Genomic DNA, 27,532 nt, shown 5'->3' with positions numbered 1-27,532 from the left:
AGAGTACAGGTAGGTGACAGGGTGCTGACGTCGGGTCGGTGACAGGTCATCTGATGATTGTTCCTGTGTCTCCTGTTAGGGGGCTGGAGTGACACGCCTCCAATCACATATGAACATGGCGGTGCGGTGGTTAATGTGGCTGTGCTGGTTGACGGTCAGAGGCCGATAGGTGCTGCAGCCAGAAGGATTCCGGAGCTGCAGCTGCGCCTGTCCAGTAGCAGTGGGCCGCAGGGAGCCCAGCTCCACACTCAGCTGACTTGTCACAGTCTCGCTGACCTGCAGGACTACTGCCAGCCTCAGGCCCCAGGTGAGCCACACACCAGTGACCCTTACCTGCTGTCTGTGCTTGTCTGGATCTCCTGCCCTCCTGTGTCTGTGCTTGTCTGGATCTCCTGATCTCCTGTGTCTGTGCTTGTCTGGATCTCCTGTATCTGTGCTTGTCTGGATCTCATGACCTCCTGTGTCTGTGCTTGTCTGGATCTCCTGTATCTGTGCTTGTCTGGATCTCCTGACCTCCTGTGTCTGTGCTTGTCTGGATCTCCTGTATCTGTGCTTGTCTGGATCTCCTGTGTCTGTGCTTGTCTGGATCTCCTGACCTCCTGTGTCTGTGCTTGTCTGGATCTCCTGTGTCTGTGCTTGTCTGGATCTCCTGATCTCCTGTGTCTGTGCTTGTCTGGATCTCCTGTGTCTATGCTTGTCTGGATCTCCTGTGTCTGTGCTTGTCTGGTTCTCCTGACCTCCTGTGTCTGTGCATGTCTGGTTCTCCTGACCTCCTGTGTCTGTGTTTGTCTGGATCTCCTGACCTCCTGTGTCTGTGCTTGTCTGGATCTCCTGACCTCCTGTATCTGTGCTTGTCTGGTTCTCCTGACCTCCTGTGTCTGTGCTTGTCTGGATCTCCTGACCTCCTGTATCTGTGCTTGTCTGGATCTCCTGACCTCCTGTATCTGTGCTTGTCTGGTTCTCCTGACCTCCTGTGTCTGTGCTTGTCTGGTTCTCCTGACCTCCTGTGTCTGTGCTTGTCTGGTTCTCCTGACCTCCTGTGTCTGTGCTTGTCTGGTTCTCCTGACCTCCTGTTGTCTCTTCGCCTGCTCAGGGGCGTTACTCAAAGCCGCCTTCATCTGTTCGGGAACCGTGAACGCAACGTCTGAGAAAACGCTGTCCCAGCAGCTCAGCAAGAAATATGGGGGAGGGTTTGAGCTGCGGACGTGGTCTCACCTGCCACATGGATCTGGTTTGGGTAAGTGCGATGACATTACCCACAATGCAGCATCGGCCACTACAGTGACCAGAGGGCTGATCAGAGAGACCTCTAACGCCTGTGGCTTCCTCCAGGGAAAATTGTCTCCTCCTCATGTGTCTCTGGTGCCAGATTCACATATTAATGGGGGTGTCCCATTCCCAGAGCCTCTGTATGGGGTGTAAGTGGGGTGTTCCATTCCCAGAGCCTCTACATGGGGTGCGAGTGGGGTGTCCCATTCCCAGAGCCTCTATATGGGGGTGTAAGTTGGGTGTCCCATTCCCAGAGCCTCTATATGGGGGTGTAAGTGGGGTGTCCCATTCCCAGAGCCTCTGTATGGGGGTGTAAGTGGGGTGTCCCATTCCCAGAGCCTCTGTATGGGGTGTTAGTGGGGTTTCCCATTCCCAGAGCCTCTGTATGGAGTGTAAGTGGGGTGTTCCATTCCCAGAGGCTCTATATGGGGTGCGAGTGGGGTGTCCCATTCCCAGAGCCTCTGTATGGGGGTGTAAGTGGAGTGTCCCATTCCCAGAGCCTCTGTATGGGGGTGTAAGTGGGGTGTCCCATTCCCAGAGCCTCTGATAGGGGGTGTAAGTGGGGTGTCCCATTCCCAGAGCCTATGTATGGGGTGTGCGGGGTGTCCCATTCCCAGAGCCTTTGTATGGGGCGTGATTGGGGTTTCCTATTCCCAGAGCCTCCGTATGGGGTGTGCGGGGTGTCCCATTCCCAGATCCTCTATATGGGCTGTGCAGTGAGGTTTAGCTGTACAATGGGTGACTTGTTGGTATAATCACACAGGGGCTGTGACACTGCTCCACTGTGGGATATTACAGGGGTCTTAGCGTTACATGCAGTGTGACTCCTGTCTGGGGTCCTAGAGGTTTGTGCCCGTCACACGCTCCTGTATAGAGGTGCTGTCTCCTGCAGGTACAAGCAGTATCCTGGCGGGGGCAGTAATGGCGGTGCTGTATGAGGCATCAGGAAGGTCGGCAGATGCAGAGTCTCTGATCCACGCGGTTCTACACCTGGAGCAGGTACTGACGACAGGTGAGTGATTGTCCGCCAGAGCTGCTATTTCTGCCTTACATGAGACTGAAGGCTCCTTATGTCTCCCCTCAGGCGGTGGCTGGCAGGACCAGGTCGGGGGGCTGATTCCAGGAGTGAAAATTGGACGTTCTGCTCCTAAACTGCCCCTTCAAGTACAAGTTGAGTGTATTGAGCTTCCCAAAGCATTTTTGGAGGAGTTAAACCAACATCTCCTCCTGGTGTATACTGGAAAGACTCGGCTGGCTCGGAATCTACTGCAGGTAATATACCTGGGCTGTGCTACGCAATATATGTGCTATAATACCTACCTCCAGTATACCCCTGTGCTGTACTATATGCGCCATACGGCCTTAGGCCACATGTGCTGTGTTACACCTGTATGTGTGCTATACTGCCTATGTACGGTGTACACCTGTATGTGAGGTATAGTGCCTATGTACGGGGTACACCTGTGATGTGCTACACCTGTATGTGCCCTATAATGCCTGTGTTTGGGGTACACCTGTGCTATGCTACACCTGTATGTGAGGTATAGTGCCTGTGTTCGGGGTACACCTGTGCTGTGCTACACCTGTATGTGAGGTATAGTGCCTGTGTACGGGGTACACCTGTATGTGAGGTATAGTGCTTATGGATGGGATACACCTGTATGTGCGCTATAATGCCTGTGTTCGGGGTATACCTGTGCTGTGCTACACCTGTATGTGAGGGATAGTGCCTGTGTATGGGGTACACCTGTATGTGAGGTATAGTGCCTGTGTTCAGGGTACACCTGTGATGTGCTACACCTGTATGTGCCCTATAATGCCTGTGTTCGGGGTACACCTGTGCTGTGCTACACCTGTATGTGCCCTATAATGCCTGTGTTCGGGGGTACACCTGTGCTATGCTACACCTGTAAGTGAGGTATAGTGCCTATGTACGGGGTACACCTGTGCTGTGCTAAACCTGTATGTGAGGTATAGTGCCTGTGTTCAGGGTACACCTGTGATGTGCTAAACCTGTATGTGCCCTATAATGCCTGTGTTCGGCCTGTGCTGTGCTACACCTGTATGTGATGTATAGTGCCTATGTACGGGGTACACCTGTATGTGAGGTATAGTGCCTATGTACGGGGTACACCTGTGCTGTGCTAAACCTGTATGTGAGGTATAGTGCTTATGGATGGGATACACCTGTATGTGAGGTATAGTGCCTGTGTTCAGGGTACACCTGTGCTGTGCTAAACCTGTATGTGAGGTATAGTGCCTATGTACGGGGTACACCTGTGCTGTGCTACACCTGTGCTGTGCTAAACCTGTATGTGAGGTATAGTGCCTATGTACGGGGTACACCTGTGCTGTGCTACACCTGTATGTGAGGTATACTGCCTGTGTACGGGGTACACCTGTATGTGAGGTATAGTGCTTATGGATGGGATACACCTGTATGTGAGGTATAGTGCCTATGTACGGGGTACACCTGTATGTGAGGTATAGTGCTTATGGATGGGATACACCTGTATGTGAGGTATAGTGCCTATGTACGGGGTACACCTGTATGTGCCCTATAATGCCTGTGTTCGGGGTACACCTGTGCTATGCTACACCTGTGAGGTATAGTGCCCAGGGGCGGATCCAGAAGAAAATGATAGGGGGGGCACCATGGAAGGGGCAAGTACATTTGCGTGCGGCTTCGGTGCATGTGAGGTGGCGCTTCTTATACAATGCCCACAGTTGTAGCGCTCATTATGCAATGTCCACTGTACTGGTAGTGCCCCTTATATAGACCCCCAAGTAGTGGTGCCCCTTTTGCAATGCCCGTATTGCCCCCAGTAGTAATGTTGCCTGTAGTAATGCCCCCAGTCATTATGCCCCCAGTGGTAATTCCCCTGCAGTCATGACCCCAGTAGTTTACCCCTGCCCCCTTTAGTTTAGCCTCCCAGTGGTAATGCCCCCAGTAATTTAGCCACCAGTAGTAATGCCCCCCTGTAGTTTGCCCCATTGTAGTTTAGTCCCTGTAGTTATGCACCCTTGTAGCTTAGCCTTCAGTAGTTTGGCCCCTGTAGTTAGCCCCCAGTAGTTTGGCCCCTGTAGTTAAGCCCCCAGTAGTTTGGCCCCCCTGTAGTTTAGCCCCCAAGTAGTAATGCCCCTGTAGTTAAGCCGCCAGTAGTTGGCACCTTTGTAGTTGGCCCCCAGTAATAGTCCCACAGTAGTTTGCCCCCAGTAGATGCCACCCAGTAATAATGTCCCCCAGCAGTTTGCCCCCAGTAGTTAAGCCCCCAGTAGTTTGGCCCCCCTGTAGTTTAGCCCCCAAGTAGTAATGCCCCTGTAGTTAAGCCGCCAGTAGTTGGCACCTTTGTAGTTGGCCCCCAGTAATAGTCCCACAGTAGTTTGCCCCCAGTAGATGCCACCCAGTAATAATGTCCCCCAGCAGTTTGCCCCCAGTAGATACCCCCCAGTAATAATGTCCTCCAGTAGTTTGCCCCCAGTAATAATGCCCCTTATAAGTTTGCCCCCAATAGATGACCTCCCAGTAGTAATGCCCCCAGTAGATGCCCCCCAGTAAAAATGTCCCCCAGTAGCTGCCCCCAATAGATTACCCCCCAGTAGTAATGCCCCCAGTAGATGCCCCCCAGTAATAATGCCCCCAGTAGATGCCCCCCAGTAAAAATGTCCCCCAGTAGCTGCCCCCAATAGATGACCCCCCAGTAGTAATACCCCCAGTAGATGCCCCCCAGTAATAATGCCCCAGTAGCTGCCCCCAATAGATGACCCCCCAGTAATAATGCCCCCTACGAGTTTGCCCCAATAGATGACCCCCCTGTAGTAATGCCCTCAGTAGTGATGCCCTCAGTAGATGCCCCCCAGTTTTAATGCCCCCAGTAGTTTGCCCTCCCAGTAGTAATGCCCCTTGTTGATGCCCCCCAGTAGTAATGTCCCCCCTAGGATGCCCCCGCTGCATTAAGGAAGAAAAAAACATACTTACCGAGCCCCGTTCCCGCGCCGCTGCAGTCCTCCTCCTCCCTGGGCGTCCGCTTTTCAGCACTATGAGAGAGACGTCATGACTGACGTCTCTCCCATAGCGCACAGTGACAGCGCCGGAAGCCGGAGCTCAGTACTGAGCTCCTTCCTCCGGCTACCGCTGTGCAGGGAGACGAGCGCCCGCTGGTAACACAATCTCAGCGGGCGCCCGTCATCTCCCTGTGCGGCGCCGGGGGAGAACGGGGGAGCGCAGGGGGAGAAGGGGGACGGAGGCCAGAAATGACAGGGGGGGCACGGGCCCGAGTGCCCCCCCCCCTGGATCCGCCACTGATAGTGCCTATGTACGGGGTACACCTGTATGTGAGGTATAGTGCCTATGTACGGGGTACACCTGTGATGTGCTACACCTGTATGTGCCCTATAATGCCTGTGTTCGGGGTACACCTGTGCTATGCTACACCTGTAAGTGAGGTATAGTGCCTATGTACGGGGTACACCTGTATGTGAGGTATAGTGTCTATGTACGGGGTACACCTGTGCTGTGCTAAACCTGTATGTGAGGTATAGTGCCTGTGTTCAGGGTACACCTGTGCTGTGCTAAACCTGTATGTGAGGTATAGTGCCTGTGTTCAGGGTACACCTGTGATGTGCTAAACCTGTATGTGCCCTATAATGCCTGTGTTCGGCCTGTGCTGTGCTACACCTGTATGTGATGTATAGTGCCTATGTACGGGGTACACCTGTATGTGAGGTATAGTGCCTATGTACGGGGTACACCTGTGCTGTGCTAAACCTGTATGTGAGGTATAGTGCCTATGTATGGGGTACACCTGTGCTGTGCTACACCTGTATGTGAGGTATACTGCCTGTGTACGGGGTACACCTGTATGTGAGGTATAGTGCTTATGGATGGGATACACCTGTATGTGAGGTATAGTGCCTGTGTTCAGGGTACACCTGTGCTGTGCTACACCTGTATGTGAGGTATAGTGCCTGTGTACGGGGTACACCTGTATGTGAGGTATAGTGCCTGTGTTCAGAGTACACCTATGCTGTGCTACACCTGTATGTGAGGTATAGTGCCTATGTACGGGGTACACCTGTATGTGAGGTATAGTGCCTATGTACGGGGTACACCTGTGATGTGCTACACCTGTATGTGCCCTATAATGCCTGTGTTCGGGGTACACCTGTGCTATGCTACTATGCTACACCTTTAAGTGAGGTATAGTGCCTGTGTACGGGGTACACCTGTATGTGAGGTATAGTGCCTGTGTTCAGGGTACACCTGTGCTGTGCTACACCTATATGTGAGATGTAGTGCCTATGTACATGGTACACCTGTATGTGGGGTATAGTGCCTATGTACATGGTACACCTGTGTCGTGCCTGTACTTCTGTACCTTCTATAATGCCTGTGTTCGGGGTACACCTGTGCTGTGCTACACCTGTATGTGAGGTATAGTGCCTATATACAGAGTACACCTGTGCTGTGCTACACCTGTATGTATGCTATAGTGCCTATGGACATGGTACACCTGTGTCGTGCCTGTACCTCTATAGCTTCTATAATGTCTGTATGTGGGGTACACCTGGGCCATGCCCACACCTCTATAATGCTTATGTACGGGCTTTCCCCTCAGGATGTCCTGCGGAATTGGTACGCCCGTCTTCCCGACATCACGCTGAACGTGGACGCACTAGTGAGCAATGCTGAGGTGTGCGCTGCAGCCTTCCGGAGAGGTAGGTATAGTGTGACAGTAACCGCAGTTACATCCGGCAGAACTCAGGAATGTTCTATACACTGTCTGTCCTGTGCGCAGGGGACTTGAGGCTCCTGGGAGACTGTCTCTCTACATACTGGCAGCAGAAGAAGCGTATGGCTCCTGGCTGCGAGCCGCTGGCGGTACGGAAAATAATGGACACGTTAGAGCCCTACGTGTACGGACAGTCGCTGGCTGGAGCTGGCGGAGGCGGCTTCCTGTATATACTGACCAAGGAGCCGCAGCAGAGAGACGTCATACAGACTCTGCTGGAGAACACGCAGGTATCACACGTGTCTCAGACATGCATAGGGGAATAACGCATGCCCAGATACACCCGACCTTGATGAAGAGTTCGTGGTGCTGTAGTATAACGGGTATACTTACCCTTTGCTGTATTTCAGGGGCTGGAGAGATGCAGCGCGCACGCTGTGCAGGTGGATACGGAGACGTTCGCTGTGCGCAAGGAGGCGCCTACCACCGAGGACATGTGAGCAAAGTGTCATCTCGTCCTGCAGCGGCCACAGACTATAGCGCGATATAACAGATGTTGGTGCTGGGGTGACTTTATTCTCTTCTCTGCCATTCTAGATCTACCTATTAGTGCCTTCTGTACAGTAGTCCCGCCCCCTCTGGTGCCGGCGCTGGAACAGACTGCGCGGTATATTTTTGTACCAGAGGTTACTTTATTTTACGCCAGGGTGTAGGTTCGGATACACCCTCAGGATCATTTTGCACAGGAGGACCAAGTGGAATTAATTATTTAATCAAGAAGTGATACAAAGATCTGTAAATTAAAGTATGATCAATGGGTACAGATTTGTGTGTCCTAATTTTATTTCCGAGTCTCTGAGTGTCAGCTCTTCAGCCAAACAGCGTAGATACCGTATAACATCTCCCACCCATATAAATATAGACAAGCTCTTACAATGTCCATCTACAGCCGTAAACGCTTGATGTCCTCGCTACGGAAGTCTATGCGTAGCGCCAGCACCTGCCGGACCTCGGCCGGAGTGAGACGCCACGTCAGCGGCCCAGAGTTCGGGCCCCAGTAATCCAGGATTTCGGTCACCTGTGGTGGGGGAGGAAGAGGATGGTCAGCGAGTAAGTAAGACACAGAAATCCCACCCAGTGACCAACACAGACAGACAGGGGCCTCACTCTCTCCAGGTTCAGGATCGTGGCCATTTGGGAGAGCCGCGCAAACTTGTCCCGGATGGTCCATGTCGTCATTGTCGTGAGATAAGCCACAAGAGAGCGGAGTTCCTTATCAAACTGCAGCCCCCCAAGCTGTAAGGAGAGACAGAGACACAGGACATGTGGATGATGGGAGGGGATGTTCCCCCACACGGCAGAGTCTGGAGACATGGGAGTATGCTTTCATATATAGGGTGTTAATCTGCAGCAGTCACTCTCTCCTGGTGATAACTATTGCTCCAATCACTCAGTTCTCCTGGCTCAGGACACATAGACGATCAGTGATCAGTAATAATACAGCCACCTATTGTGTCTCTACATGAGTCTTGTGCAGCAGTCACTCTCTCCTGGTGATAACTATTGCTCCAACCACTGAGTTATCCTGGCTCAGGACACACAGACGATCAGTAATAATACAGCCGCCTATTGTGTCTCTACATGAGTCTTGTGCAGCAGTCACTCTCTCCTGGTGAGCTGTAGACAACACTGTCCACTAACGAGTAATAACAAAGGAAGCTAGATGCAGCCTCTGATTAGAAACCCGGAAAGATGTCCCTAGGATTAGTAACATCTCATTGCTCAGTAACACTTCACCAACAGCACTAATAGTGAAAATGCTGCTCTTCGGTATAAGTAGCCATCAGATTTGGGATGAGGCCGCAGCATCACTTAATGTGTATATCTGCTGTCTTTACTAAAATGCCATCATGCAAGAAAGGGACCATGTCTACACTGATATGTGGCCATTGGAGACTGCCGCTATAGCACCGGTGGGCCAGGGAGACTGCCGCTAAAGCACCGGTGGGCCAGGAAAACTGCCGCTATAGCACCGGTGGGCCAGGGAGACTGCCGCTATAGCACCGGTGGGCCAGGGAGACTGCCGCTATAGCACAGGTGGGCCAGGAAAACTGCCGCTATAGCACCGGTGGGCCAGGGAGACTGCCGCTATAGCACCGGTGGGCCAGGGAGACTGCCGCTATAGCACCGGTGGGCCAGGGAGACTGCCGCTATAGCACAGATGGGCCAGGAAAACTGCCGCTATAGCACCGGTGGGCCAGGAAAACTGCCGCTATAGCACCGGTGGGCCAGGAAAACTGCCGCTATAGCACCGGTGGGCAAGGGAGACTGCCGCTATAGCACCGGTGGGCCAGGGAGACTGCCGCTATAGCACCGGTGGGCCAGGGAGACTGCCGCTATAGCACCGGTGGGCCAGGGAGACTGCCGCTATACCACCGGTGGGCCAGGGAGACTGCCGCTATAGCACCGGTGGGCCAGGACCAGGGAGACTGCCGCTATAGCACCGGTGGGCCAGGGAGACTGCCGCTATAGCACCGGTGGGCCAGGGAGACTGCCGCTATAGCACCGGTGGGCCAGGGAGACTGCCGCTATAGCACCGGTGGGCCAGGGAGACTGCCGCTATAGCACCGGTGGGCCAGGGAGACTGCCGCTATAGCACCGGTGGGCCAGGGAGACTGCCGCTATAGCACCGGTGGGCCAGGGAGACTGCCGCTATAGCACCGGTGGGCCAGGGAGACTGCCGCTATAGCACCGGTGGGCCAGGGAGACTGCCGCTATAGCACCGGTGGGCCAGGGAGACTGCCGCTATAGCACCGGTGGGCCAGGGAGACTGCCGCTATAGCACCGGTGGGCCAGGGAGACTGCCGCTATAGCACCGGTGGGCCAGGAAAACTGCCGCTATAGCACCGGTGGGCCAGGAAAACTGCCGCTATAGCACCGGTGGGCAAGGGAGACTGCCGCTATAGCACCGGTGGGCCAGGGAGACTGCCGCTATACCACCGGTGGGCCAGGGAGACTGCCGCTATACCACCGGTGGGCCAGGGAGACTGCCGCTATACCACCGGTGGGCCAGGGAGACTGCCGCTATAGCACCGGTGGGCCAGGGAGACTGTCGCTATATCCCCAGTGAGCCTGTAGACTAGTGCCATACACCACCGCTGGCCTGGAAACTGTTACTATATCCCCGGTGGGCCTATAGTAGACTGGTGTCGTACACCCCGCCGGCCTGTAGACTGGGACTATACCCCTGGCAGGATAATGTCACTGTACAGAGCGCGGGTTCCCTGAGCACAGGACACTGTTGGGGATAAAGCTGAGAAATACGGTCAGCAGGGAACACATGCTGCCATATTAATCACCCACACGTGGAAGATGCATCGCTTTATTACATGGATGATATAAGGATTCTATGAATGAATATTACCGTAATGTATCCGGCGTGAAGTGATGTATAGTGACTGGAGTCTAATCTTACCCTGCTGAACGTGGACTTCAAAACGACTTTCTCCAGCTCAATGGCTATGAGGCTGGTCAGCAAACTGGTGAGATTCTCATAGATGACGGGGGACAGCCCGGCCTGTAGAGGGCGACATACTCTGTTACAGCCGCCTCGCAACAGCAGGCACGCGCAGGTATAGGAGGCGCAGTCTCACCTTGAACTCGCCCATGAGCTGCTCCAGGTTCACTATGAACTGCTGCACCCAGGGGTCGTTGGCTTCACAGTCATTAAACTCCTCCTAGTAACGATAATTGGGTAATGAGCGACAGACCCTCAACATGACCCTGCCATCGGATACACAATGCTCTGCTCCTGGGCTTCCTTCTTACTGTATGACTGCCAGCACCTGTGCCGACACACCTTTCTTCTCTATTAACCTGTTCAATCCAGATGCCGGCAATCATACATTAAGATGGAAGTCCAGGAGCGGAGCATTTTGTACCCGATGGAAGAGGTCATGATGGAGTGTGCAGCTAATAAAGCCATGTGACTGGCAGAACTTCTCCCTGACCACGCCCTCACCTCCTCAATATTGTGCGACACAGACAGGAAGAGGTTAATCCATGGCTTGACTTGAGGCTTGATGGCCGTACTGTTCAGCTCCCCCAGACCTTCCTGTACCCGGAGAAACAAGACAGGGTCATGGCCTCAGACTCACTGATCATCCCCATGGATGGAGAGCCCGGGGCCCAGCCTCACCTGCAGGAGATCTCGGAATTTGTTGGATACGGAGGCCATGTCTGTGAGACAGCTCTCAATCTTAGCCTTGGCCTGGTCCCCTCCAAAGTCCTGATTAAACAGCTTTCTGCAGTCATTCTAGGACAAATATACAGAGTAAATAAGAACTATAGGGAAGAGTGCAGCATAGCGCAGCCTATAGGGGAACTACAGGTACTACAAGGAACTGTGCAGCATAGCGTAGCCTATAGGGGAACTACAGGGACCTGTGCAGCATTACGTAGCCTATAGGGGGACTACAGGGACCTGTGCAGCATAACGTAGCCTATAGGGGAACTACAGGGACCTGTGCAGCATAACGTAGCATATAGGGGAACTACAGGGAACTGTGCAGCATAACGTAGCCTACAGGGACCTGTGCAGCATAACGTAGCCTATAGGGGGACTACAGGGAACTGTGCAGCATAACGTAACCTATAGGGGGACTACAGGGAACTGTGCAGCATAACGTAAACCTATAGGGGAACTACAGGGAACAGTGCAGCATAACGTAGCCTATAGGGGAACTGTGCAGCATACCGTAGCCTATAGGGGAACTACAGGGAACAGTGCAGCATACCGTAGCCTATAGGGGAACTGTGCAGCATAACATAGCCTATAGGGGAACTACAGGGAACAGTGCAGCATAACCTAACCTATAGGGGAACTACAGGGAACTGTGCAGCATAACGTAGCCTATAGGGGAACTACAGGGAACTGTGCAGCATAACGTAGCCTATAGGGGAACTACAGGGAACAGTGCAGCATAACCTAACCTATAAGGGAACTACAGGGAACTGTGCAGCATAACGTAGCCTATAGGGGAACTACAGGGAACTGTGCAGCATAACGTAGCCTATAGGGGAACTACAGGGAACTGTGCAGCATAACGTAGCCTATAGGGGAACTACAGGGAACAGTGCAGCATACCGTAGCCTATAGGGGAACTGTGCAGCATAACATAGCCTATAGGGGAACTACAGGGAACAGTGCAGCATAACCTAACCTATAGGGGAACTACAGGGAACAGTGTAGCATAACCTAACCTATAGGGGAACTACAGGGAACTGTGCAGCATAACGTAGCCTATAGGGGAACTACAGGGAACTGTGCAGCATAACGTAGCCTATAGGGGGAACTACAGGGAACAGTGCAGCATAACCTAACCTATAAGGGAACTACAGGGAACTGTGCAGCATAACGTAGCCTATAGGGGAACTACAGGGAACTGTGCAGCATAACGTAGCCTATAGGGGAACTACAGGGAACTGTGCAGCATAATGTAGCCTATAGGAGACTACAGGGAACTGTGCAGCATAACGTAGCCTATAGGGGAACTACAGGGACCTGTTCATCATAACGTAGCCTATAGGGGAACTACAGGGACCTGTGCAGCATAACGCAGCCTATAGGGGAACTACAGGGACCTGTGCAGCATAACGCAGCCTATAGGGGAACTACATGGACCTGTGCAGCATAACTTAGCCTATAGGGGGACTACAGGGAACAGTGCAGCATAACTTAGCCTATAGGGGGACTACAGGGAACAGTGCAGCATAACTTAGCCTATAGGGGGACTACAGGGAACAGTGCAGCATAACGTAGCCTATAGAGGAACTACAGGGAACTGTGCAGCATAACGTATCTTATAGGGGAATTACAGGGACCTGTGAAGAATAACGTAGCCTATAGGGGAACTACAGGGAACTGTGCAGCATAACGTAGCCTATAGGGGAACTACAGGGAACTGTGCAGCATAACGTAGCCTATAGGGGAACTACAGGGAACTGTGCAGCATAACGTAGCCTATAGGGGAACTACAGGGAACAGTGCAGCATACCGTAGCCTATAGGGGAACTGTGCAGCATAACATAGCCTATAGGGGAACTACAGGGAACAGTGCAGCATAACCTAACCTATAGGGGAACTACAGGGAACAGTGTAGCATAACCTAACCTATAAGGGAACTACAGGGAACTGTGCAGCATAACGTAGCCTATAGGGGAACTACAGGGAACTGTGCAGCATAACGTAGCCTATAGGGGAACTACAGGGAACTGTGCAGCATAATGTAGCCTATAGGAGACTACAGGGAACTGTGCAGCATAACGTAGCCTATAGGGGAACTACAGGGACCTGTTCATCATAACGTAGCCTATAGGGGAACTACAGGGACCTGTGCAGCATAACGCAGCCTATAGGGGAACTACAGGGACCTGTGCAGCATAACGCAGCCTATAGGGGAACTACATGGACCTGTGCAGCATAACTTAGCCTATAGGGGGACTACAGGGAACAGTGCAGCATAACTTAGCCTATAGGGGGACTACAGGGAACAGTGCAGCATAACTTAGCCTATAGGGGGACTACAGGGAACAGTGCAGCATAACGTAGCCTATAGAGGAACTACAGGGAACTGTGCAGCATAACGTATCTTATAGGGGAATTACAGGGACCTGTGAAGAATAACGTAGCCTATAGGGGAACTACAGGGAACTGTGAAGCATAACGTAGCCTATAGGGGAACTACAGGGAACTGTGCAGCATAACGTAGCCTATAGGGGAACTACAGGGACCTGTGCAGCATAACGTAGCCTATAGGGGAACTGTGCAGCATAACATAGCCTATAGGGGAACTACAGGGACCTGTGCCGCATAACGTAGCCTATAGGGGAACTACAGGGACCTGTGCAGCATAACGTAGCCTATAGGGGAACTGTGCAGCATAACATAGCCTATAGGGGAACTACAGGGACCTGTGCCGCATAACGTAGCCTATAGGGGAACTGTGCAGCATAACGTAGCCTATAGGGGAACTACAAGGACCTGTGCAGCATAATGTAGCCTATAGGGGAACTGTGCAGCATAACATAGCCTATAGGGGAACTACAGGGACCTGTGCCGCATAACGTAGCCTATAGGGGAACTGTGCCGCATAACGTAGCCTATAGGGGAACTACAAGGACCTGTGCAGCATAACGTAGCCTATAGGGGAACTGTGCAGCATAACGTAGCCTATAGGGGAACTACAGGGACCTGTGCAGCATAACGTAGCCTATAGGAATGCGGCTCACAACTACGGAGAGCCCAGGCAGGGAAGTGGAGCCCAGGCAGGGGGCGCTACCTAGGATAGCCTGGGCGTGCACAGAGCCAAATTATTTAATATCCGCAGATGTAAAGTATCTCCCGCATATGGTACTATGCTTGGTGTCAGAAGGGATGCCTCGTACCTCCAGATTTTTCTTTAGAGTCATGATGTTCTCGCTGCAAGCCTCCACGTTATTAAGACAGACCTGGAAGAGGGTAGAAGTAAGCACCAGAGGGTTATCGGCTCTCCCCCATCCACAGATCCCGTCACTTACCAGGAACGACGTTTTGGCCTCATCGTTGCTCTCGATGCCCTTGGTGTCGAACTTGCCCTGTTGCAGACTGCTGTGCATGATACTGACGGCGCTGCTCACCCCGCGCTGGATGTCCTGGAAGGTGGTGGCCGGGAAGCCCATCCTCAGCTTGTAACACAGCACCTCCCTGTGGCCACATTAGAGTACAATCATTGTCTGGTCATACTGTGGATGCAGCCCCCCTCCCCCTCCTGAGGTGTGGTCCCCGCGGTCACCTGAAGTCTGAATCCATCATAGTGGTGGAGAGGTTAATCATGGCGCAGAGACAGTCGATGCTGGAGGTGGACAGCGCACGCCCAATACATTTCTTCGCTATGTAAAACACGTCGTCCACCACACTGGAGGTCAGCTGCCCCCGCTCACACGCATCCATGGCCACCGCCTGCGCAGAGAACAACGGGACAAGCGCCTCCTCTTATATAGCGTCTCATTACCTGCGTCCCGACACCCCCCACGCCCAGAAACCGTTATACCCCCACCAAGCTTGTGGTTAGCTCCCAGTATCTTCATGTGCCTCACTCACTGCAGCTATAATCACGTCCTAACTCCACCTTCCTACTGTATTATCCCCCCCATGTGCACCCCGCCTGTCTCCGGGCACTGCCCCATATATATGTATCCTCTTCCTGGCCTCCGGCCCATATACATGCTGTTTCCAGCCCACACTGTGTATGGGCAACCTGTTCCCAGCCTGTGCCCATATCTGTGCCCTGTGCAGGTGTCCTGGTCCCATCTATGTATCCTGTTCCTATCGCACGTGTGTGTGCGTGTGTGTGTGTGTGTGTGTATGTGTGTGTGTGTGTCTCCCCCCTCTCTCGCACATCCGGTGTCCTGTACCCCTTACCTTGTTGACAGACTCCCTCATGTAGTACTCTTCCATGGTGATGTAGTACCCGATCACCTCCTGCATGGACCGGCTCAGCAAGCAGTGCTTCAGCAGCTTCTCCAAACGTTGCTGATGTTCTGCAACAGGTGCGATACAGGTGTTATTACCCTAACCAGTTTCTAGACGTAGCGGGTAAGGCAGGCATGTCCAAACAGCGACCCTCCAGCTGTTGATAAACTACACATCCCAGCATGCCCTGACACAGCTTTAGCATTCTCTGACAGTAAAACTGTGTCAGGGCATGCTGGGATATGTAGTTTCACAACAGCTGGAGGGCCGCAGTTTGGACATGCCTGGTGTAAGGTGTTGCTAATGTTAAAGGGGACATTTGTGAACATGTGTAGCCATACATAGTCATAGGCATAACACCACCAGGTATCACGTAAGTAGGAAGCCCCCCCTCTGACCACCGCTGCTTGTAATTCCCCCAAGTGTCCTCCAGGTGAGATGAATAAGAAAACCAGTCACAGACGGCTTGTGTTCAGCATTTAGCTGATCCAGCCACTGTGGAATGATTAACAAGTCGGCTGATTTCTGCAACAACCTGATGTTCTCTCTTCTGATGCAGCAACTGCATTGTCAGTGGCGGTAATTCAGAGTTGACCATAGCAGCAAATGTGTTAGCAGTTGGGCAAAACCATGGCCCTCATTCTGAGTTGATCGCTCGTTAGTTACTTTTAGCAGCCGTGCAAACGCATAGTCACCGCCCACGGGGGAGTGTATTTTCGCTTTGCAGGAGTGCGAACGCCTGTGCAGCAGAACGGCTGCAAACACATTTTGTGCAAAACAAGACCAGCCCTGTAGTTACTTATTCTGTGCGATGATTGCTGCGACGAATGACACGGTACTGACGTCAGATACACTCCCGGCCACGCCTGCGTTTTTCCAAACATTCCCAGCAAACGGTCAGTTGACACCCAGAAACTCCCACTTCTTGTCAATCTCCTTGCGTCCGCCAGTGCGACTGAAAGCGTCGCTAGAACCTGTGCAAAACCACGATGCTCTTTGTACACATACGCCACGCGTGCGCATTGCGGTGCATACGCATGCGCAGATTTACCATTTTTTAAAATGATCGCTACGCAGCGAACAACGTCAGCTAGCGATCAACTCAGAATGAGGGCCCATGTGCAGAGCAGGTGGGACAGATGTAACATGTGCAGAGAGAGTTCAGATTTGGGTGGGTTATATTGTTTCTGTGCAGGGTAAATACTGGCTGCTTTATTTTTACACTGCAATTTAGATTTCAGTTTGAAGACACCCCGCCCAAATCTAACTCTCTCTGCACATGTTACATCTGCCTCACCTGCAGTGCACATGGTTTGGTCCATCTGCTAACAAATTGGTTGCTGCGATCAACTCTGAATTAGGCGCAATGATAGCACGCAGGTGTTTCCAAGGACTTTCTCCACCATAAGAGGAGAATACCCAGGGTTGATAACTCTAGTTGGCAGTGAGGACACACAGTAATATGAGATGAGCTAAGAGATGACGACTGACCATTTCCAAGACTAGCGTTCAATCACAGACCGGCTGCCTTTCATAATCAGCTCTTATGAACAATCATAATTGAGGCTCTCTCAAATAAAGGCGGATATCTGACGAGCTCTCGGGATTGGAGTGACGTGTTGTCAATCATTATGACTATATGAATGAATACGGAGTTAGCTGAGAAACGTTCGGCTTTCTGGACTGAAACCTCTTGGAACACACAGCCCGTGCTGACACCAGAGCGCTGGCCTGTCTGCCGTCAGACTTTTTCTATGGATACTTGCAGTAAAACTTTCCTACTTCAACCAGCTGGTGCGGACAATCCGTTATTGGCGCCATACTACTAATCACACCTGGTCTGTGAAGTCTTGTGGGCGCTCCCTGTGCCTGGCACCAACTGGGTAACACAAACAAAGGGCGATACCTTGTTTCACCTCTTCTGTCGCCACTGAATCCCCGACCTCAAAGTCAGACGTCACGCGTCGCTTGATAAAGCGGAGGTAGAGCTCTGTGCGGGCGCTCATCAGTGCCACTTCCGCTAGGATCGGGTCCAGGTCCCTACAGATAACAAAGAGAGGTTACCCAGCACTATACTTACTGCACCATGACACGCGCTCCTCATCACACTCATCCTGTGTAGCACACAGTGTCACCCGGTAGCTGGAGGTGTTAGCGGCTCCCTACATACAGCACAGAGAGGTCACCCAGCACTATAATTACTGCACCATGACACGCGCTCCTCATCACACTCATCCTGTGTAGTACATAGTGTCACCCGGTAGCTGGAGGTGTTAGCGGGTCCCTACATACAGCACAGAGAGGTTACCCAGCACTATAATTACTGCACCATGACACCCGCTCCTCATCACACTCATCCTGTGTAGCACATAGTGTCACCCGGTAGCTGGAGGTGTTAGCGGGTCCCTACATACAGCACAGAGAGGTCACCCAGCACTATAATTACTGCACCATGACACGCGCTCCTCATCACACTCATCCTGTGTAGTACATAGTGTCACCCGGTAGCTGGAGGTGTTAGCGGGTCCCTACATACAGCACAGAGAGGTTACCCAGCACTATAATTACTGCACCATGACACCCGCTCCTCATCACACTCATCCTGTGTAGCACATAGTGTCACCCGGTAGCTGGAGGTGTTAGCGGATCCCTACATACAGCACAGAGAGGTCACCCAGCACTATAATTACTGCACCATGACACGCGTTCCTCATCACACTCATCCTGTGTAGCACATAGTGTCACCCGGTAGCTGGAGGTGTTAGCGGGTCCCTACATACAGCACAGAGAGGTTACCCAGCACTATAATTACTGCACCATGACACGCGCTCCTCATCACACTCATCCTGTGTAGCACATAGTGTCACCCGGTAGCTGGAGGTGTTAGCGGATCCCTACATACAGCACAGAGAGGTTACCCAGCACTATAATTACTGCAGCATGACACGCGCTCCTCATCACACTCATCCTGTGTAGCACATAGTGTCACCCGGTAGCTGGAGGTGTTAGCGGATCCCTACATACAGCACAGAGAGGTCACCCAGCACTATAATTACTGCACCATGACACGCGCTCCTCATCACACTCATCCTGTGTAGCACATAGTGTCACCCGGTAGCTGGAGGTGTTAGCGGATCCCTACATACAGCACAGAGAGGTCACCCAGCACTATAATTACTGCACCATGACACCCGCTCCTCATCACACTCATCCTGTGTAGCACACAGTGTCACCCGGTAGCTGGAGGTGTTAGCGGCTCCCTACATACAGCACAGAGAGGTCACCCAGCACTATAATTACTGCACCATGACACGCGCTCCTCATCACACTCATCCTGTGTAGCACATAGTGTCACCCGGTAGCTGGAGGTGTTAGCGGATCCCTACATACAGCACAGAGAGGTTACCCAGCACTATAATTACTGCACCATGACACCCGCTCCTCATCACAATCATCCTGTGTAGTACATAGTGTCACCCGGTAGCTGGGGGTGTTAGCGGATCCCTACATACAGCACAGAGAGGTCACCCAGCACTATAATTACTGCACCATGACACGCGCTCCTCATCACACTCATCCTGTGTAGCACATAGTGTCACCCGGTAGCTGGAGGTGTTAGCGGATCCCTACATACAGCACAGAGAGGTTACCCAGCACTATAATTACTGCACCATGACACGCGCTCCTCATCACACTCATCCTGTGTAGCACATAGTGTCACCCGGTAGCTGGAGGTGTTAGTGGATCCCTACATACAGCACAGAGAGGTTACCCAGCACTATAATTACTGCACCATGACACCCGCTCCTCATCACACTCATCCTGTGTAGCACATAGTGTCACCCGGTAGCTGGAGGTGTTAGCGGATCCCTACATACAGCACAGAGAGGTTACCCAGCACTATAATTACTGCACCATGACACGCGCTCCTCATCACACTCATCCTGTGTAGCACACAGTGTCACCCGGTAGCTGGAGGTGTTAGCGGCTCCCTACATACAGCACAGAGAGGTCACCCAGCACTATAATTACTGCACCATGACACGCGCTCCTCATCACACTCATCCTGTGTAGCACATAGTGTCACCCGGTAGCTGGAGGTGTTAGCTGATCCCTACATACAGCACAGAGAGGTCACCCAGCACTATAATTACTGCACCATGACACCCGCTCCTCATCACACTCATCCTGTGTAGCACATAGTGTCACCCGGTAGCGGGAGGTGTTAGCGGGTCCCTACATACAGCACAGAGAGGTCACCCAGCACTATAATTACTGCACCATGACACCAGCTCCTCATCACACTCATCCTGTGTAGCACATAGTGTCACCCGGTAGCTGGAGGTGTTAGCTGATCCCTACATACAGCACAGAGAGGTCACCCAGCACTATAATTACTGCACCATGACACGCGCTCCTCATCACACTCATCCTGTGTAGTACATAGTGTCACCCGGTAGCTGGAGGTGTTAGCGGATCCCTACATACAGCACAGAGAGGTCACCCAGCACTATAATTACTGCACCATGACACGCGCTCCTCATCACACTCATCCTGTGTAGTACATAGTGTCACCCGGTAGCTGGAGGTGTTAGCGGATCCCTACATACAGCACAGAGAGGTTACCCAGCACTATAATTACTGCACCATGACACGCGCTCCTCATCACACTCATCCTGTGTAGCACAGTGTCACCCGGTAGCTGGAGGTGTTAGCGGGTCCCTACATACAGCACAGAGAGGTCACCCAGCACTATAATTACTGCACCATGACACCCGCTCCTCATCACACTCATCCTGTGTAGCACATAGTGTCACCCGGTAGCTGGAGGTGTTAGCCGATCCCTACATACAGCACAGAGAGGTCACCCAGCACTATAATTACTGCACCATGACACGCGCTCCTCATCACACTCATCCTGTGTAGCACATAGTGTCACCCGGTAGCTGGAGGTGTTAGCGGATCCCTACATACAGCACAGAGAGGTTATCCAGCACTATAATTACTGCACCATGACACGCGCTCCTCATCACACTCATCCTGTGTAGTACATAGTGTCACCCGGTAGCTGGGGGTGTTAGCGGATCCCTACATACAGCACAGAGAGGTCACCCAGCACTATAATTACTGCACCATGACACGCGTTCCTCATCACACTCATCCTGTGTAGCACATAGTGTCACCCGGTAGCTGGAGGTGTTAGCGGATCCCTACATACAGCACAGAGAGGTTACCCAGCACTATAATTACTGCACCATGACACGCGCTCCTCATCACACTCATCCTGTGTAGCACAGTGTCACCCGGTAGCTGGAGGTGTTAGCGGGTCCCTACATACAGCACAGAGAGGTCACCCAGCACTATAATTACTGCACCATGACATGCGCTCCTCATCACACTCATCCTGTGTAGTACATAGTGTCACCCGGTAGCTGGAGGTGTTAGCGGATCCCTACATACAGCACAGAGAGGTTACCCAGCACTATAATTACTGCACCATGACACGCGCTCCTCATCACACTCATCCTGTGTAGCACATAGTGTCACCCGGTAGCTGGAGGTGTTGGCGGATCCCTACATACAGCACAGAGAGGTCACCCAGCACTATAATTACTGCACCATGACACGCGTTCCTCATCACACTCATCCTGTGTAGCACATAGTGTCACCCGGTAGCTGGAGGTGTTAGCGGGTCCCTACATACAGCACAGAGAGGTTACCCAGCACTATAATTACTGCACCATGACACGCGCTCCTCATCACACTCATCCTGTGTAGCACATAGTGTCACCCGGTAGCTGGAGGTGTTAGTGGATCCCTACATACAGCACAGAGAGGTCACCCAGCACTATAATTACTGCACCATGACACGCGCTCCTCATCACACTCATCCTGTGTAGCACATAGTGTCACCCGGTAGCTGGAGGTGTTAGTGGATCCCTACATACAGCACAGAGAGGTCACCCAGCACTATAATTACTGCACCATGACACGCGCTCCTCATCACACTCATCCTGTGTAGTACATAGTGTCACCCGGTAGCTGGAGGTGTTAGCGGATCCCTACATACAGCACAGAGAGGTTACCCAGCACTATAATTACTGCACCATGACACGCGCTCCTCATCACACTCATCCTGTGTAGTACATAGTGTCACCCGGTAGCTGGAGGTGTTAGCTGATCCCTACATACAGCACAGAGAGGTTACCCAGCACTATGATTACTGCACCATGACACGCGCTCCTCATCACACTCATCCTGTGTAGTACATAGTGTCACCCGGTAGCTGGGGGTGTTAGCGGATCCCTACATACAGCACAGAGAGGTTACCCAGCACTATAATTACTGCACCATGACACGCGCTCCTCATCACACTCATCCTGTGTAGCACATAGTGTCACCCGGTAGCTGGAGGTGTTAGCGGATCCCTACATACAGCACAGAGAGGTCACCCAGCACTATAATTACTGCACCATGACACGCGCTCCTCATCACACTCATCCTGTGTAGCACATAGTGTCACCCGGTAGCTGGAGGTGTTAGCGGCTCCCTACATACAGCACAGAGAGGTTACCCAGCACTATAATTACTGCACCATGACACGCGCTCCTCATCACACTCATCCTGTGTAGTACATAGTGTCACCCGGTAGCTGGAGGTGTTAGTGGATCCCTACATACAGCACAGAGAGGTCACCCAGCACTATAATTACTGCACCATGACACGCGCTCCTCATCACACTCATCCTGTGTAGTACATAGTGTCACCCGGTAGCTGGAGGTGTTAGCGGATCCCTACATACAGCACAGAGAGGTCACCCAGCACTATAATTACTGCACCATGACACGCGCTCCTCATCACACTCATCCTGTGTAGCACAGTGTCACCCGGTAGCTGGAGGTGTTAGCGGGTCCCTACATACAGCACAGAGAGGTCACCCAGCACTATAATTACTGCACCATGACACGCGCTCCTCATCACAATCATCCTGTGTAGTACATAGTGTCACCCGGTAGCTGGAGGTGTTAGTGGATCCCTACATACAGCACAGAGAGGTTACCCAGCACTATAATTACTGCACCATGACACCCGCTCCTCATCACAATCATCCTGTGTAGTACATAGTGTCACCCGGTAGCTGGGGGTGTTAGCGGATCCCTACATACAGCACAGAGAGGTCACCCAGCACTATAATTACTGCACCATGACACGCGCTCCTCATCACACTCATCCTGTGTAGCACATAGTGTCACCCGGTAGCTGGAGGTGTTAGCGGATCCCTACATACAGCACAGAGAGGTTACCCAGCACTATAATTACTGCACCATGACACGCGCTCCTCATCACACTCATCCTGTGTAGCACATAGTGTCACCCGGTAGCTGGAGGTGTTAGCGGCTCCCTACATACAGCACAGAGAGGTCACCCAGCACTATAATTACTGCACCATGACACGCGCTCCTCATCACACTCATCCTGTGTAGTACATAGTGTCACCCGGTAGCTGGAGGTGTTAGCGGATCCCTACATACAGCACAAAGCGGTTACCCAGCACTATAATTACTGCACCATGACACGCGCTCCTCATCACACTCATCCTGTGTAGCACATAGTGTCACCCGGTAGCTGGAGGTGTTGGCGGATCCCTACATACAGCACAGAGAGGTCACCCAGCACTATAATTACTGCACCATGACACGCGTTCCTCATCACACTCATCCTGTGTAGCACATAGTGTCACCCGGTAGCTGGAGGTGTTAGCGGGTCCCTACATACAGCACAGAGAGGTCACCCAGCACTATAATTACTGCACCATGACACGCGCTCCTCATCACACTCATCCTGTGTAGCACATAGTGTCACCCGGTAGCTGGAGGTGTTAGCGGATCCCTACATACAGCACAGAGAGGTCACCCAGCACTATAATTACTGCACCATGACACGCGCTCCTCATCACACTCATCCTGTGTAGCACATAGTGTCACCCGGTAGCTGGAGGTGTTAGCGGCTCCCTACATACAGCACAGAGAGGTTACCCAGCACTATAATTACTGCATCATGACACGCGCTCCTCATCACACACATCCTGTGTAGCACATAGTGTCACCCGGTAGCTGGAGGTGTCAGCGGATCCCTACATACAGCACAGAGAGGTCACCCAGCACTATAATTACTGCACCATGACACCCGCTCCTCATCACACTCATCCTGTGTAGCACAGTGTCACCCGGTAGCTGGAGGTGTTAGTGGATCCCTACATACAGCACAGAGAGGTTACCCAGCACTATAATTACTGCACCATGACACGCGCTCCTCATCACACTCATCCTGTGTAGTACATAGTGTCACCCGGTAGCTGGAGGTGTTAGCGGATCCCTACATACAGCACAGAGAGGTTACCCAGCACTATAATTACTGCACCATGACACCCGCTCCTCATCACACTCATCCTGTGTAGCACATAGTGTCACCCGGTAGCTGGAGGTGTTAGCGGATCCCTACATACAGCACAGAGAGGTCACCCAGCGCTATAATTACTGCACCATGACACGCGTTCCTCATCACACTCATCCTGTGTAGCACATAGTGTCACCCGGTAGCTGGAGGTGTTAGCGGATCCCTACATACAGCACAGAGAGGTCACCCAGCACTATAATTACTGCACCATGACACGCGCTCCTCATCACACTCATCCTGTGTAGCACATAGTGTCACCCGGTAGCTGGAGGTGTTAGTGGATCCCTACATACAGCACAGAGAGGTTACCCAGCACTATAATTACTGCACCATGACACGCGCTCCTCATCACACTCATCCTGTGTAGCACATAGTGTCACCCGGTAGCTGGAGGTGTTAGCGGGTCCCTACATACAGCACAGAGAGGTCACCCAGCACTATAATTACTGCACCATGACACGCGCTCCTCATCACACTCATCCTGTGTAGCACATAGTGTCACCCGGTAGCTGGAGGTGTTAGCGGATCCCTACATACAGCACAGAGAGGTTACCCAGCACTATAATTACTGCACCATGACACGCGCTCCTCATCACACTCATCCTGTGTAGCACATAGTGTCACCCGGTAGCTGGAGGTGTTAGCGGATCCCTACATACAGCACAGAGAGGTCACCCAGCACTATAATTACTGCACCATGACACGCGCTCCTCATCACACTCATCCTGTGTAGTACATAGTGTCACCCGGTAGCTGGAGGTGTTAGCGGATCCCTACATACAGCACAGAGAGGTCACCCAGCACTATAATTACTGCACCATGACACGCGCTCCTCATCACACTCATCCTGTGTAGCACATAGTGTCACCCGGTAGCTGGAGGTGTTAGTGGATCCCTACATACAGCACAGAGAGGTCACCCAGCACTATAATTACTGCACCATGACACGCGCTCCTCATCACACTCATCCTGTGTAGCACAGTGTCACCCGGTAGCTGGAGGTGTTAGCGGATCCCTACATACAGCACAGAGAGGTCACCCAGCAATATAATTACTGCACCATGACACACGCTCCTCATCACACTCATCCTGTGTAGCACAGTGTCACCCGGTAGCTGGAGGTGTTAGCGGGTCCCTACATACAGCACAGAGAGGTTACCCAGCACTATAATTACTGCACCATGACACCCGCTCCTCATCACACTCATCCTGTGTAGTACATAGTGTCACCCGGTAGCTGGAGGTGTTAGCGGATCCCTACATACAGCACAGAGAGGTCACCCAGCACTATAATTACTGCACCATGACACGCGTTCCTCATCACACTCATCCTGTGTAGTACATAGTGTCACCCGGTAGCTGGAGGTGTTAGCGGATCCCTACATACAGCACAGAGAGGTTACCCAGCACTATAATTACTGCACCATGACACCCGCTCATCATCACAATCATCCTGTGTAGCACATAGTGTCACCCGGTAGCTGGAGGTGTTAGCGGATCCCTACATACAGCACAGAGAGGTTACCCAGCACTATAATTACTGCACCATGACACGCGCTCCTCATCACACTCATCCTGTGTAGTACATAGTGTCACCCGGTAGCTGGAGGTGTTAGCGGATCCCTACATACAGCACAGAGAGGTCACCCAGCACTATAATTACTGCACCATGACACGCGCTCCTCATCACACTCATCCTGTGTAGCACATAGTGTCACCCGGTAGCTGGAGGTGTTAGCGGATCCCTACATACAGCACAGAGAGGTCACCCAGCACTATAATTACTGCACCATGACACGCGCTCCTCATCACACTCATCCTGTGTAGTACATAGTGTCACCCGGTAGCTGGAGGTGTTAGCGGATCCCTACATACAGCACAGAGAGGTCACCCAGCACTATAATTACTGCACCATGACACGCGCTCCTCATCACACTCATCCTGTGTAGCACATAGTGTCACCCGGTAGCTGGAGGTGTTAGCGGATCCCTACATACAGCACAGAGAGGTCACCCAGCACTATAATTACTGCACCATGACACGCGCTCCTCATCACACTCATCCTGTGTAGTACATAGTGTCACCCGGTAGCTGGAGGTGTTAGCGGCTCCCTACATACAGCACAGAGAGGTTACCCAGCACTATAATTACTGCACCATGACACGCGCTCCTCATCACACTCATCCTGTGTAGCACATAGTGTCACCCGGTAGCTGGAGGTGTTAGCGGATCCCTACATACAGCACAGAGAGGTCACCCAGCACTATAATTACTGCACCATGACACGCGCTCCTCATCACACTCATCCTGTGTAGCACATAGTGTCACCCGGTAGCTGGAGGTGTTAGCGGATCCCTACATACAGCACAGAGAGGTCACCCAGCACTATAATTACTGCACCATGACACGCGCTCCTAATCACACTCATCCTGTGTAGTACATAGTGTCACCCGGTAGCTGGAGGTGTTAGCGGATCCCTACATACAGCACAGAGAGGTTACCCAGCACTATAATTACTGCACCATGACACGCGTTCCTCATCACACTCATCCTGTGTAGTACATAGTGTCACCCGGTAGCTGGAGGTGTTAGCGGATCCCTACATACAGCACAGAGAGGTTACCCAGCACTATAATTACTGCACCATGACACGCGCTCCTCATCACACACATCCTGTGTAGCACATAGTGTCACCCGGTAGCTGGAGGTGTTAGCGGGTCCCTACATACAGCACAGAGAGGTCACCCAGCACTATAATTACTGCACCATGACACGCGCTCCTCATCACACACATCCTGTGTAGCACATAGTGTCACCCGGTAGCTGGAGGTGTTAGCGGATCCCTACATACAGCACAGAGAGGTCACCCAGCACTATAATTACTGCACCATGACACGCGCTCCTAATCACACTCATGCTGTGTAGCACATAGTGTCACCCGGTAGCTGGAGGTGTTAGCGGATCCCTACATATAGCACAGAGAGGTCACCCAGCACTATAATTACTGCACCATGACACCCGCTCCTCATCACACTCATCCTGTGTAGCACATAGTGTCACCCGGTAGCTGGAGGTGTTAGCGGCTCCCTACATACAGCACAGAGAGGTCACCCAGCACTATAATTACTGCACCATGACACGCGCTCCTCATCACACTCATCCTGTGTAGTACATAGTGTCACCCGGTAGCTGGAGGTGTTAGCGGCTCCCTACATACAGCACAGAGAGGTCACCCAGCACTATAATTACTGCACCATGACACGCGCTCCTCATCACACTCATCCTGTGTAGTACATAGTGTCACCCGGTAGCTGGAGGTGTTAGCGGATCCCTACATACAGCACAGAGAGGTCACCCAGCACTATAATTACTGCACCATGACACGCGCTCCTCATCACACTCATCCTGTGTAGCACATAGTGTCACCCGGTAGCTGGGGGTGTTAGCGGCTCCCTACATACAGCACAGAGAGGTCACCCAGCACTATAATTACTGCACCATGACACGCGCTCCTCATCACACTCATCCTGTGTAGTACACAGTGTCACCCGGTAGCTGGAGG

At 52.3% G+C, this 27,532-nt stretch overlaps 2 protein-coding genes across 6 annotated transcripts in view; one reads left to right on the top strand and one right to left on the bottom strand.

Annotated features, from left to right (window-relative positions):
* Nucleotides 1–7,826, top strand: part of FCSK (fucose kinase) — a 144,300-nt gene extending 136,474 nt beyond the window's left edge. For 3 of the 4 annotated variants that reach the window (XM_063945868.1, XM_063945867.1, XM_063945869.1), the window contains exons 18-25: nucleotides 80–307; nucleotides 1,094–1,237; nucleotides 2,162–2,281; nucleotides 2,354–2,541; nucleotides 6,888–6,987; nucleotides 7,068–7,291; nucleotides 7,412–7,497; nucleotides 7,599–7,826. In XM_063945868.1, the coding sequence (XP_063801938.1) occupies nucleotides 80–307; nucleotides 1,094–1,237; nucleotides 2,162–2,281; nucleotides 2,354–2,541; nucleotides 6,888–6,987; nucleotides 7,068–7,291; nucleotides 7,412–7,497; nucleotides 7,599–7,611 (1,103 nt within the window). In that variant the 3' untranslated portion in view covers nucleotides 7,612–7,826. Of the gene's footprint in view, nucleotides 1–79; nucleotides 308–1,093; nucleotides 1,238–2,161; nucleotides 2,282–2,353; nucleotides 2,542–6,887; nucleotides 6,988–7,067; nucleotides 7,292–7,411 lie in introns of all 4 variants that reach the window. The other variant, XM_063945870.1, reaches the window with a different exon arrangement.
* The window catches only part of COG4 (component of oligomeric golgi complex 4), a 117,780-nt gene continuing 98,005 nt past the window's right edge, over nucleotides 7,758–27,532 (bottom strand). For both annotated transcript variants that reach the window (XM_063945871.1, XM_063945872.1), the window contains exons 9-19: nucleotides 17,420–17,553; nucleotides 15,463–15,581; nucleotides 14,834–15,000; nucleotides 14,580–14,745; nucleotides 14,448–14,510; nucleotides 11,200–11,316; nucleotides 11,023–11,115; nucleotides 10,655–10,738; nucleotides 10,477–10,578; nucleotides 8,169–8,297; nucleotides 7,758–8,079 (exon numbers count right to left, since the gene is read on the bottom strand). In XM_063945871.1, the coding sequence (XP_063801941.1) occupies nucleotides 7,945–8,079; nucleotides 8,169–8,297; nucleotides 10,477–10,578; nucleotides 10,655–10,738; nucleotides 11,023–11,115; nucleotides 11,200–11,316; nucleotides 14,448–14,510; nucleotides 14,580–14,745; nucleotides 14,834–15,000; nucleotides 15,463–15,581; nucleotides 17,420–17,553 (1,309 nt within the window). In that variant the 3' untranslated portion in view covers nucleotides 7,758–7,944. The remainder of the gene's footprint in view (nucleotides 8,080–8,168; nucleotides 8,298–10,476; nucleotides 10,579–10,654; nucleotides 10,739–11,022; nucleotides 11,116–11,199; nucleotides 11,317–14,447; nucleotides 14,511–14,579; nucleotides 14,746–14,833; nucleotides 15,001–15,462; nucleotides 15,582–17,419; nucleotides 17,554–27,532) is intronic.

This window comes from Pseudophryne corroboree, chromosome 11 (genome assembly GCF_028390025.1).
Source record: "Pseudophryne corroboree isolate aPseCor3 chromosome 11, aPseCor3.hap2, whole genome shotgun sequence".
NCBI classification, from domain to species: Eukaryota; Metazoa; Chordata; class Amphibia; order Anura; family Myobatrachidae; genus Pseudophryne; species Pseudophryne corroboree.
Note: the sequence above shows the minus strand (reverse complement) of the source record. Positions and strands in the feature narration are given on the sequence as shown.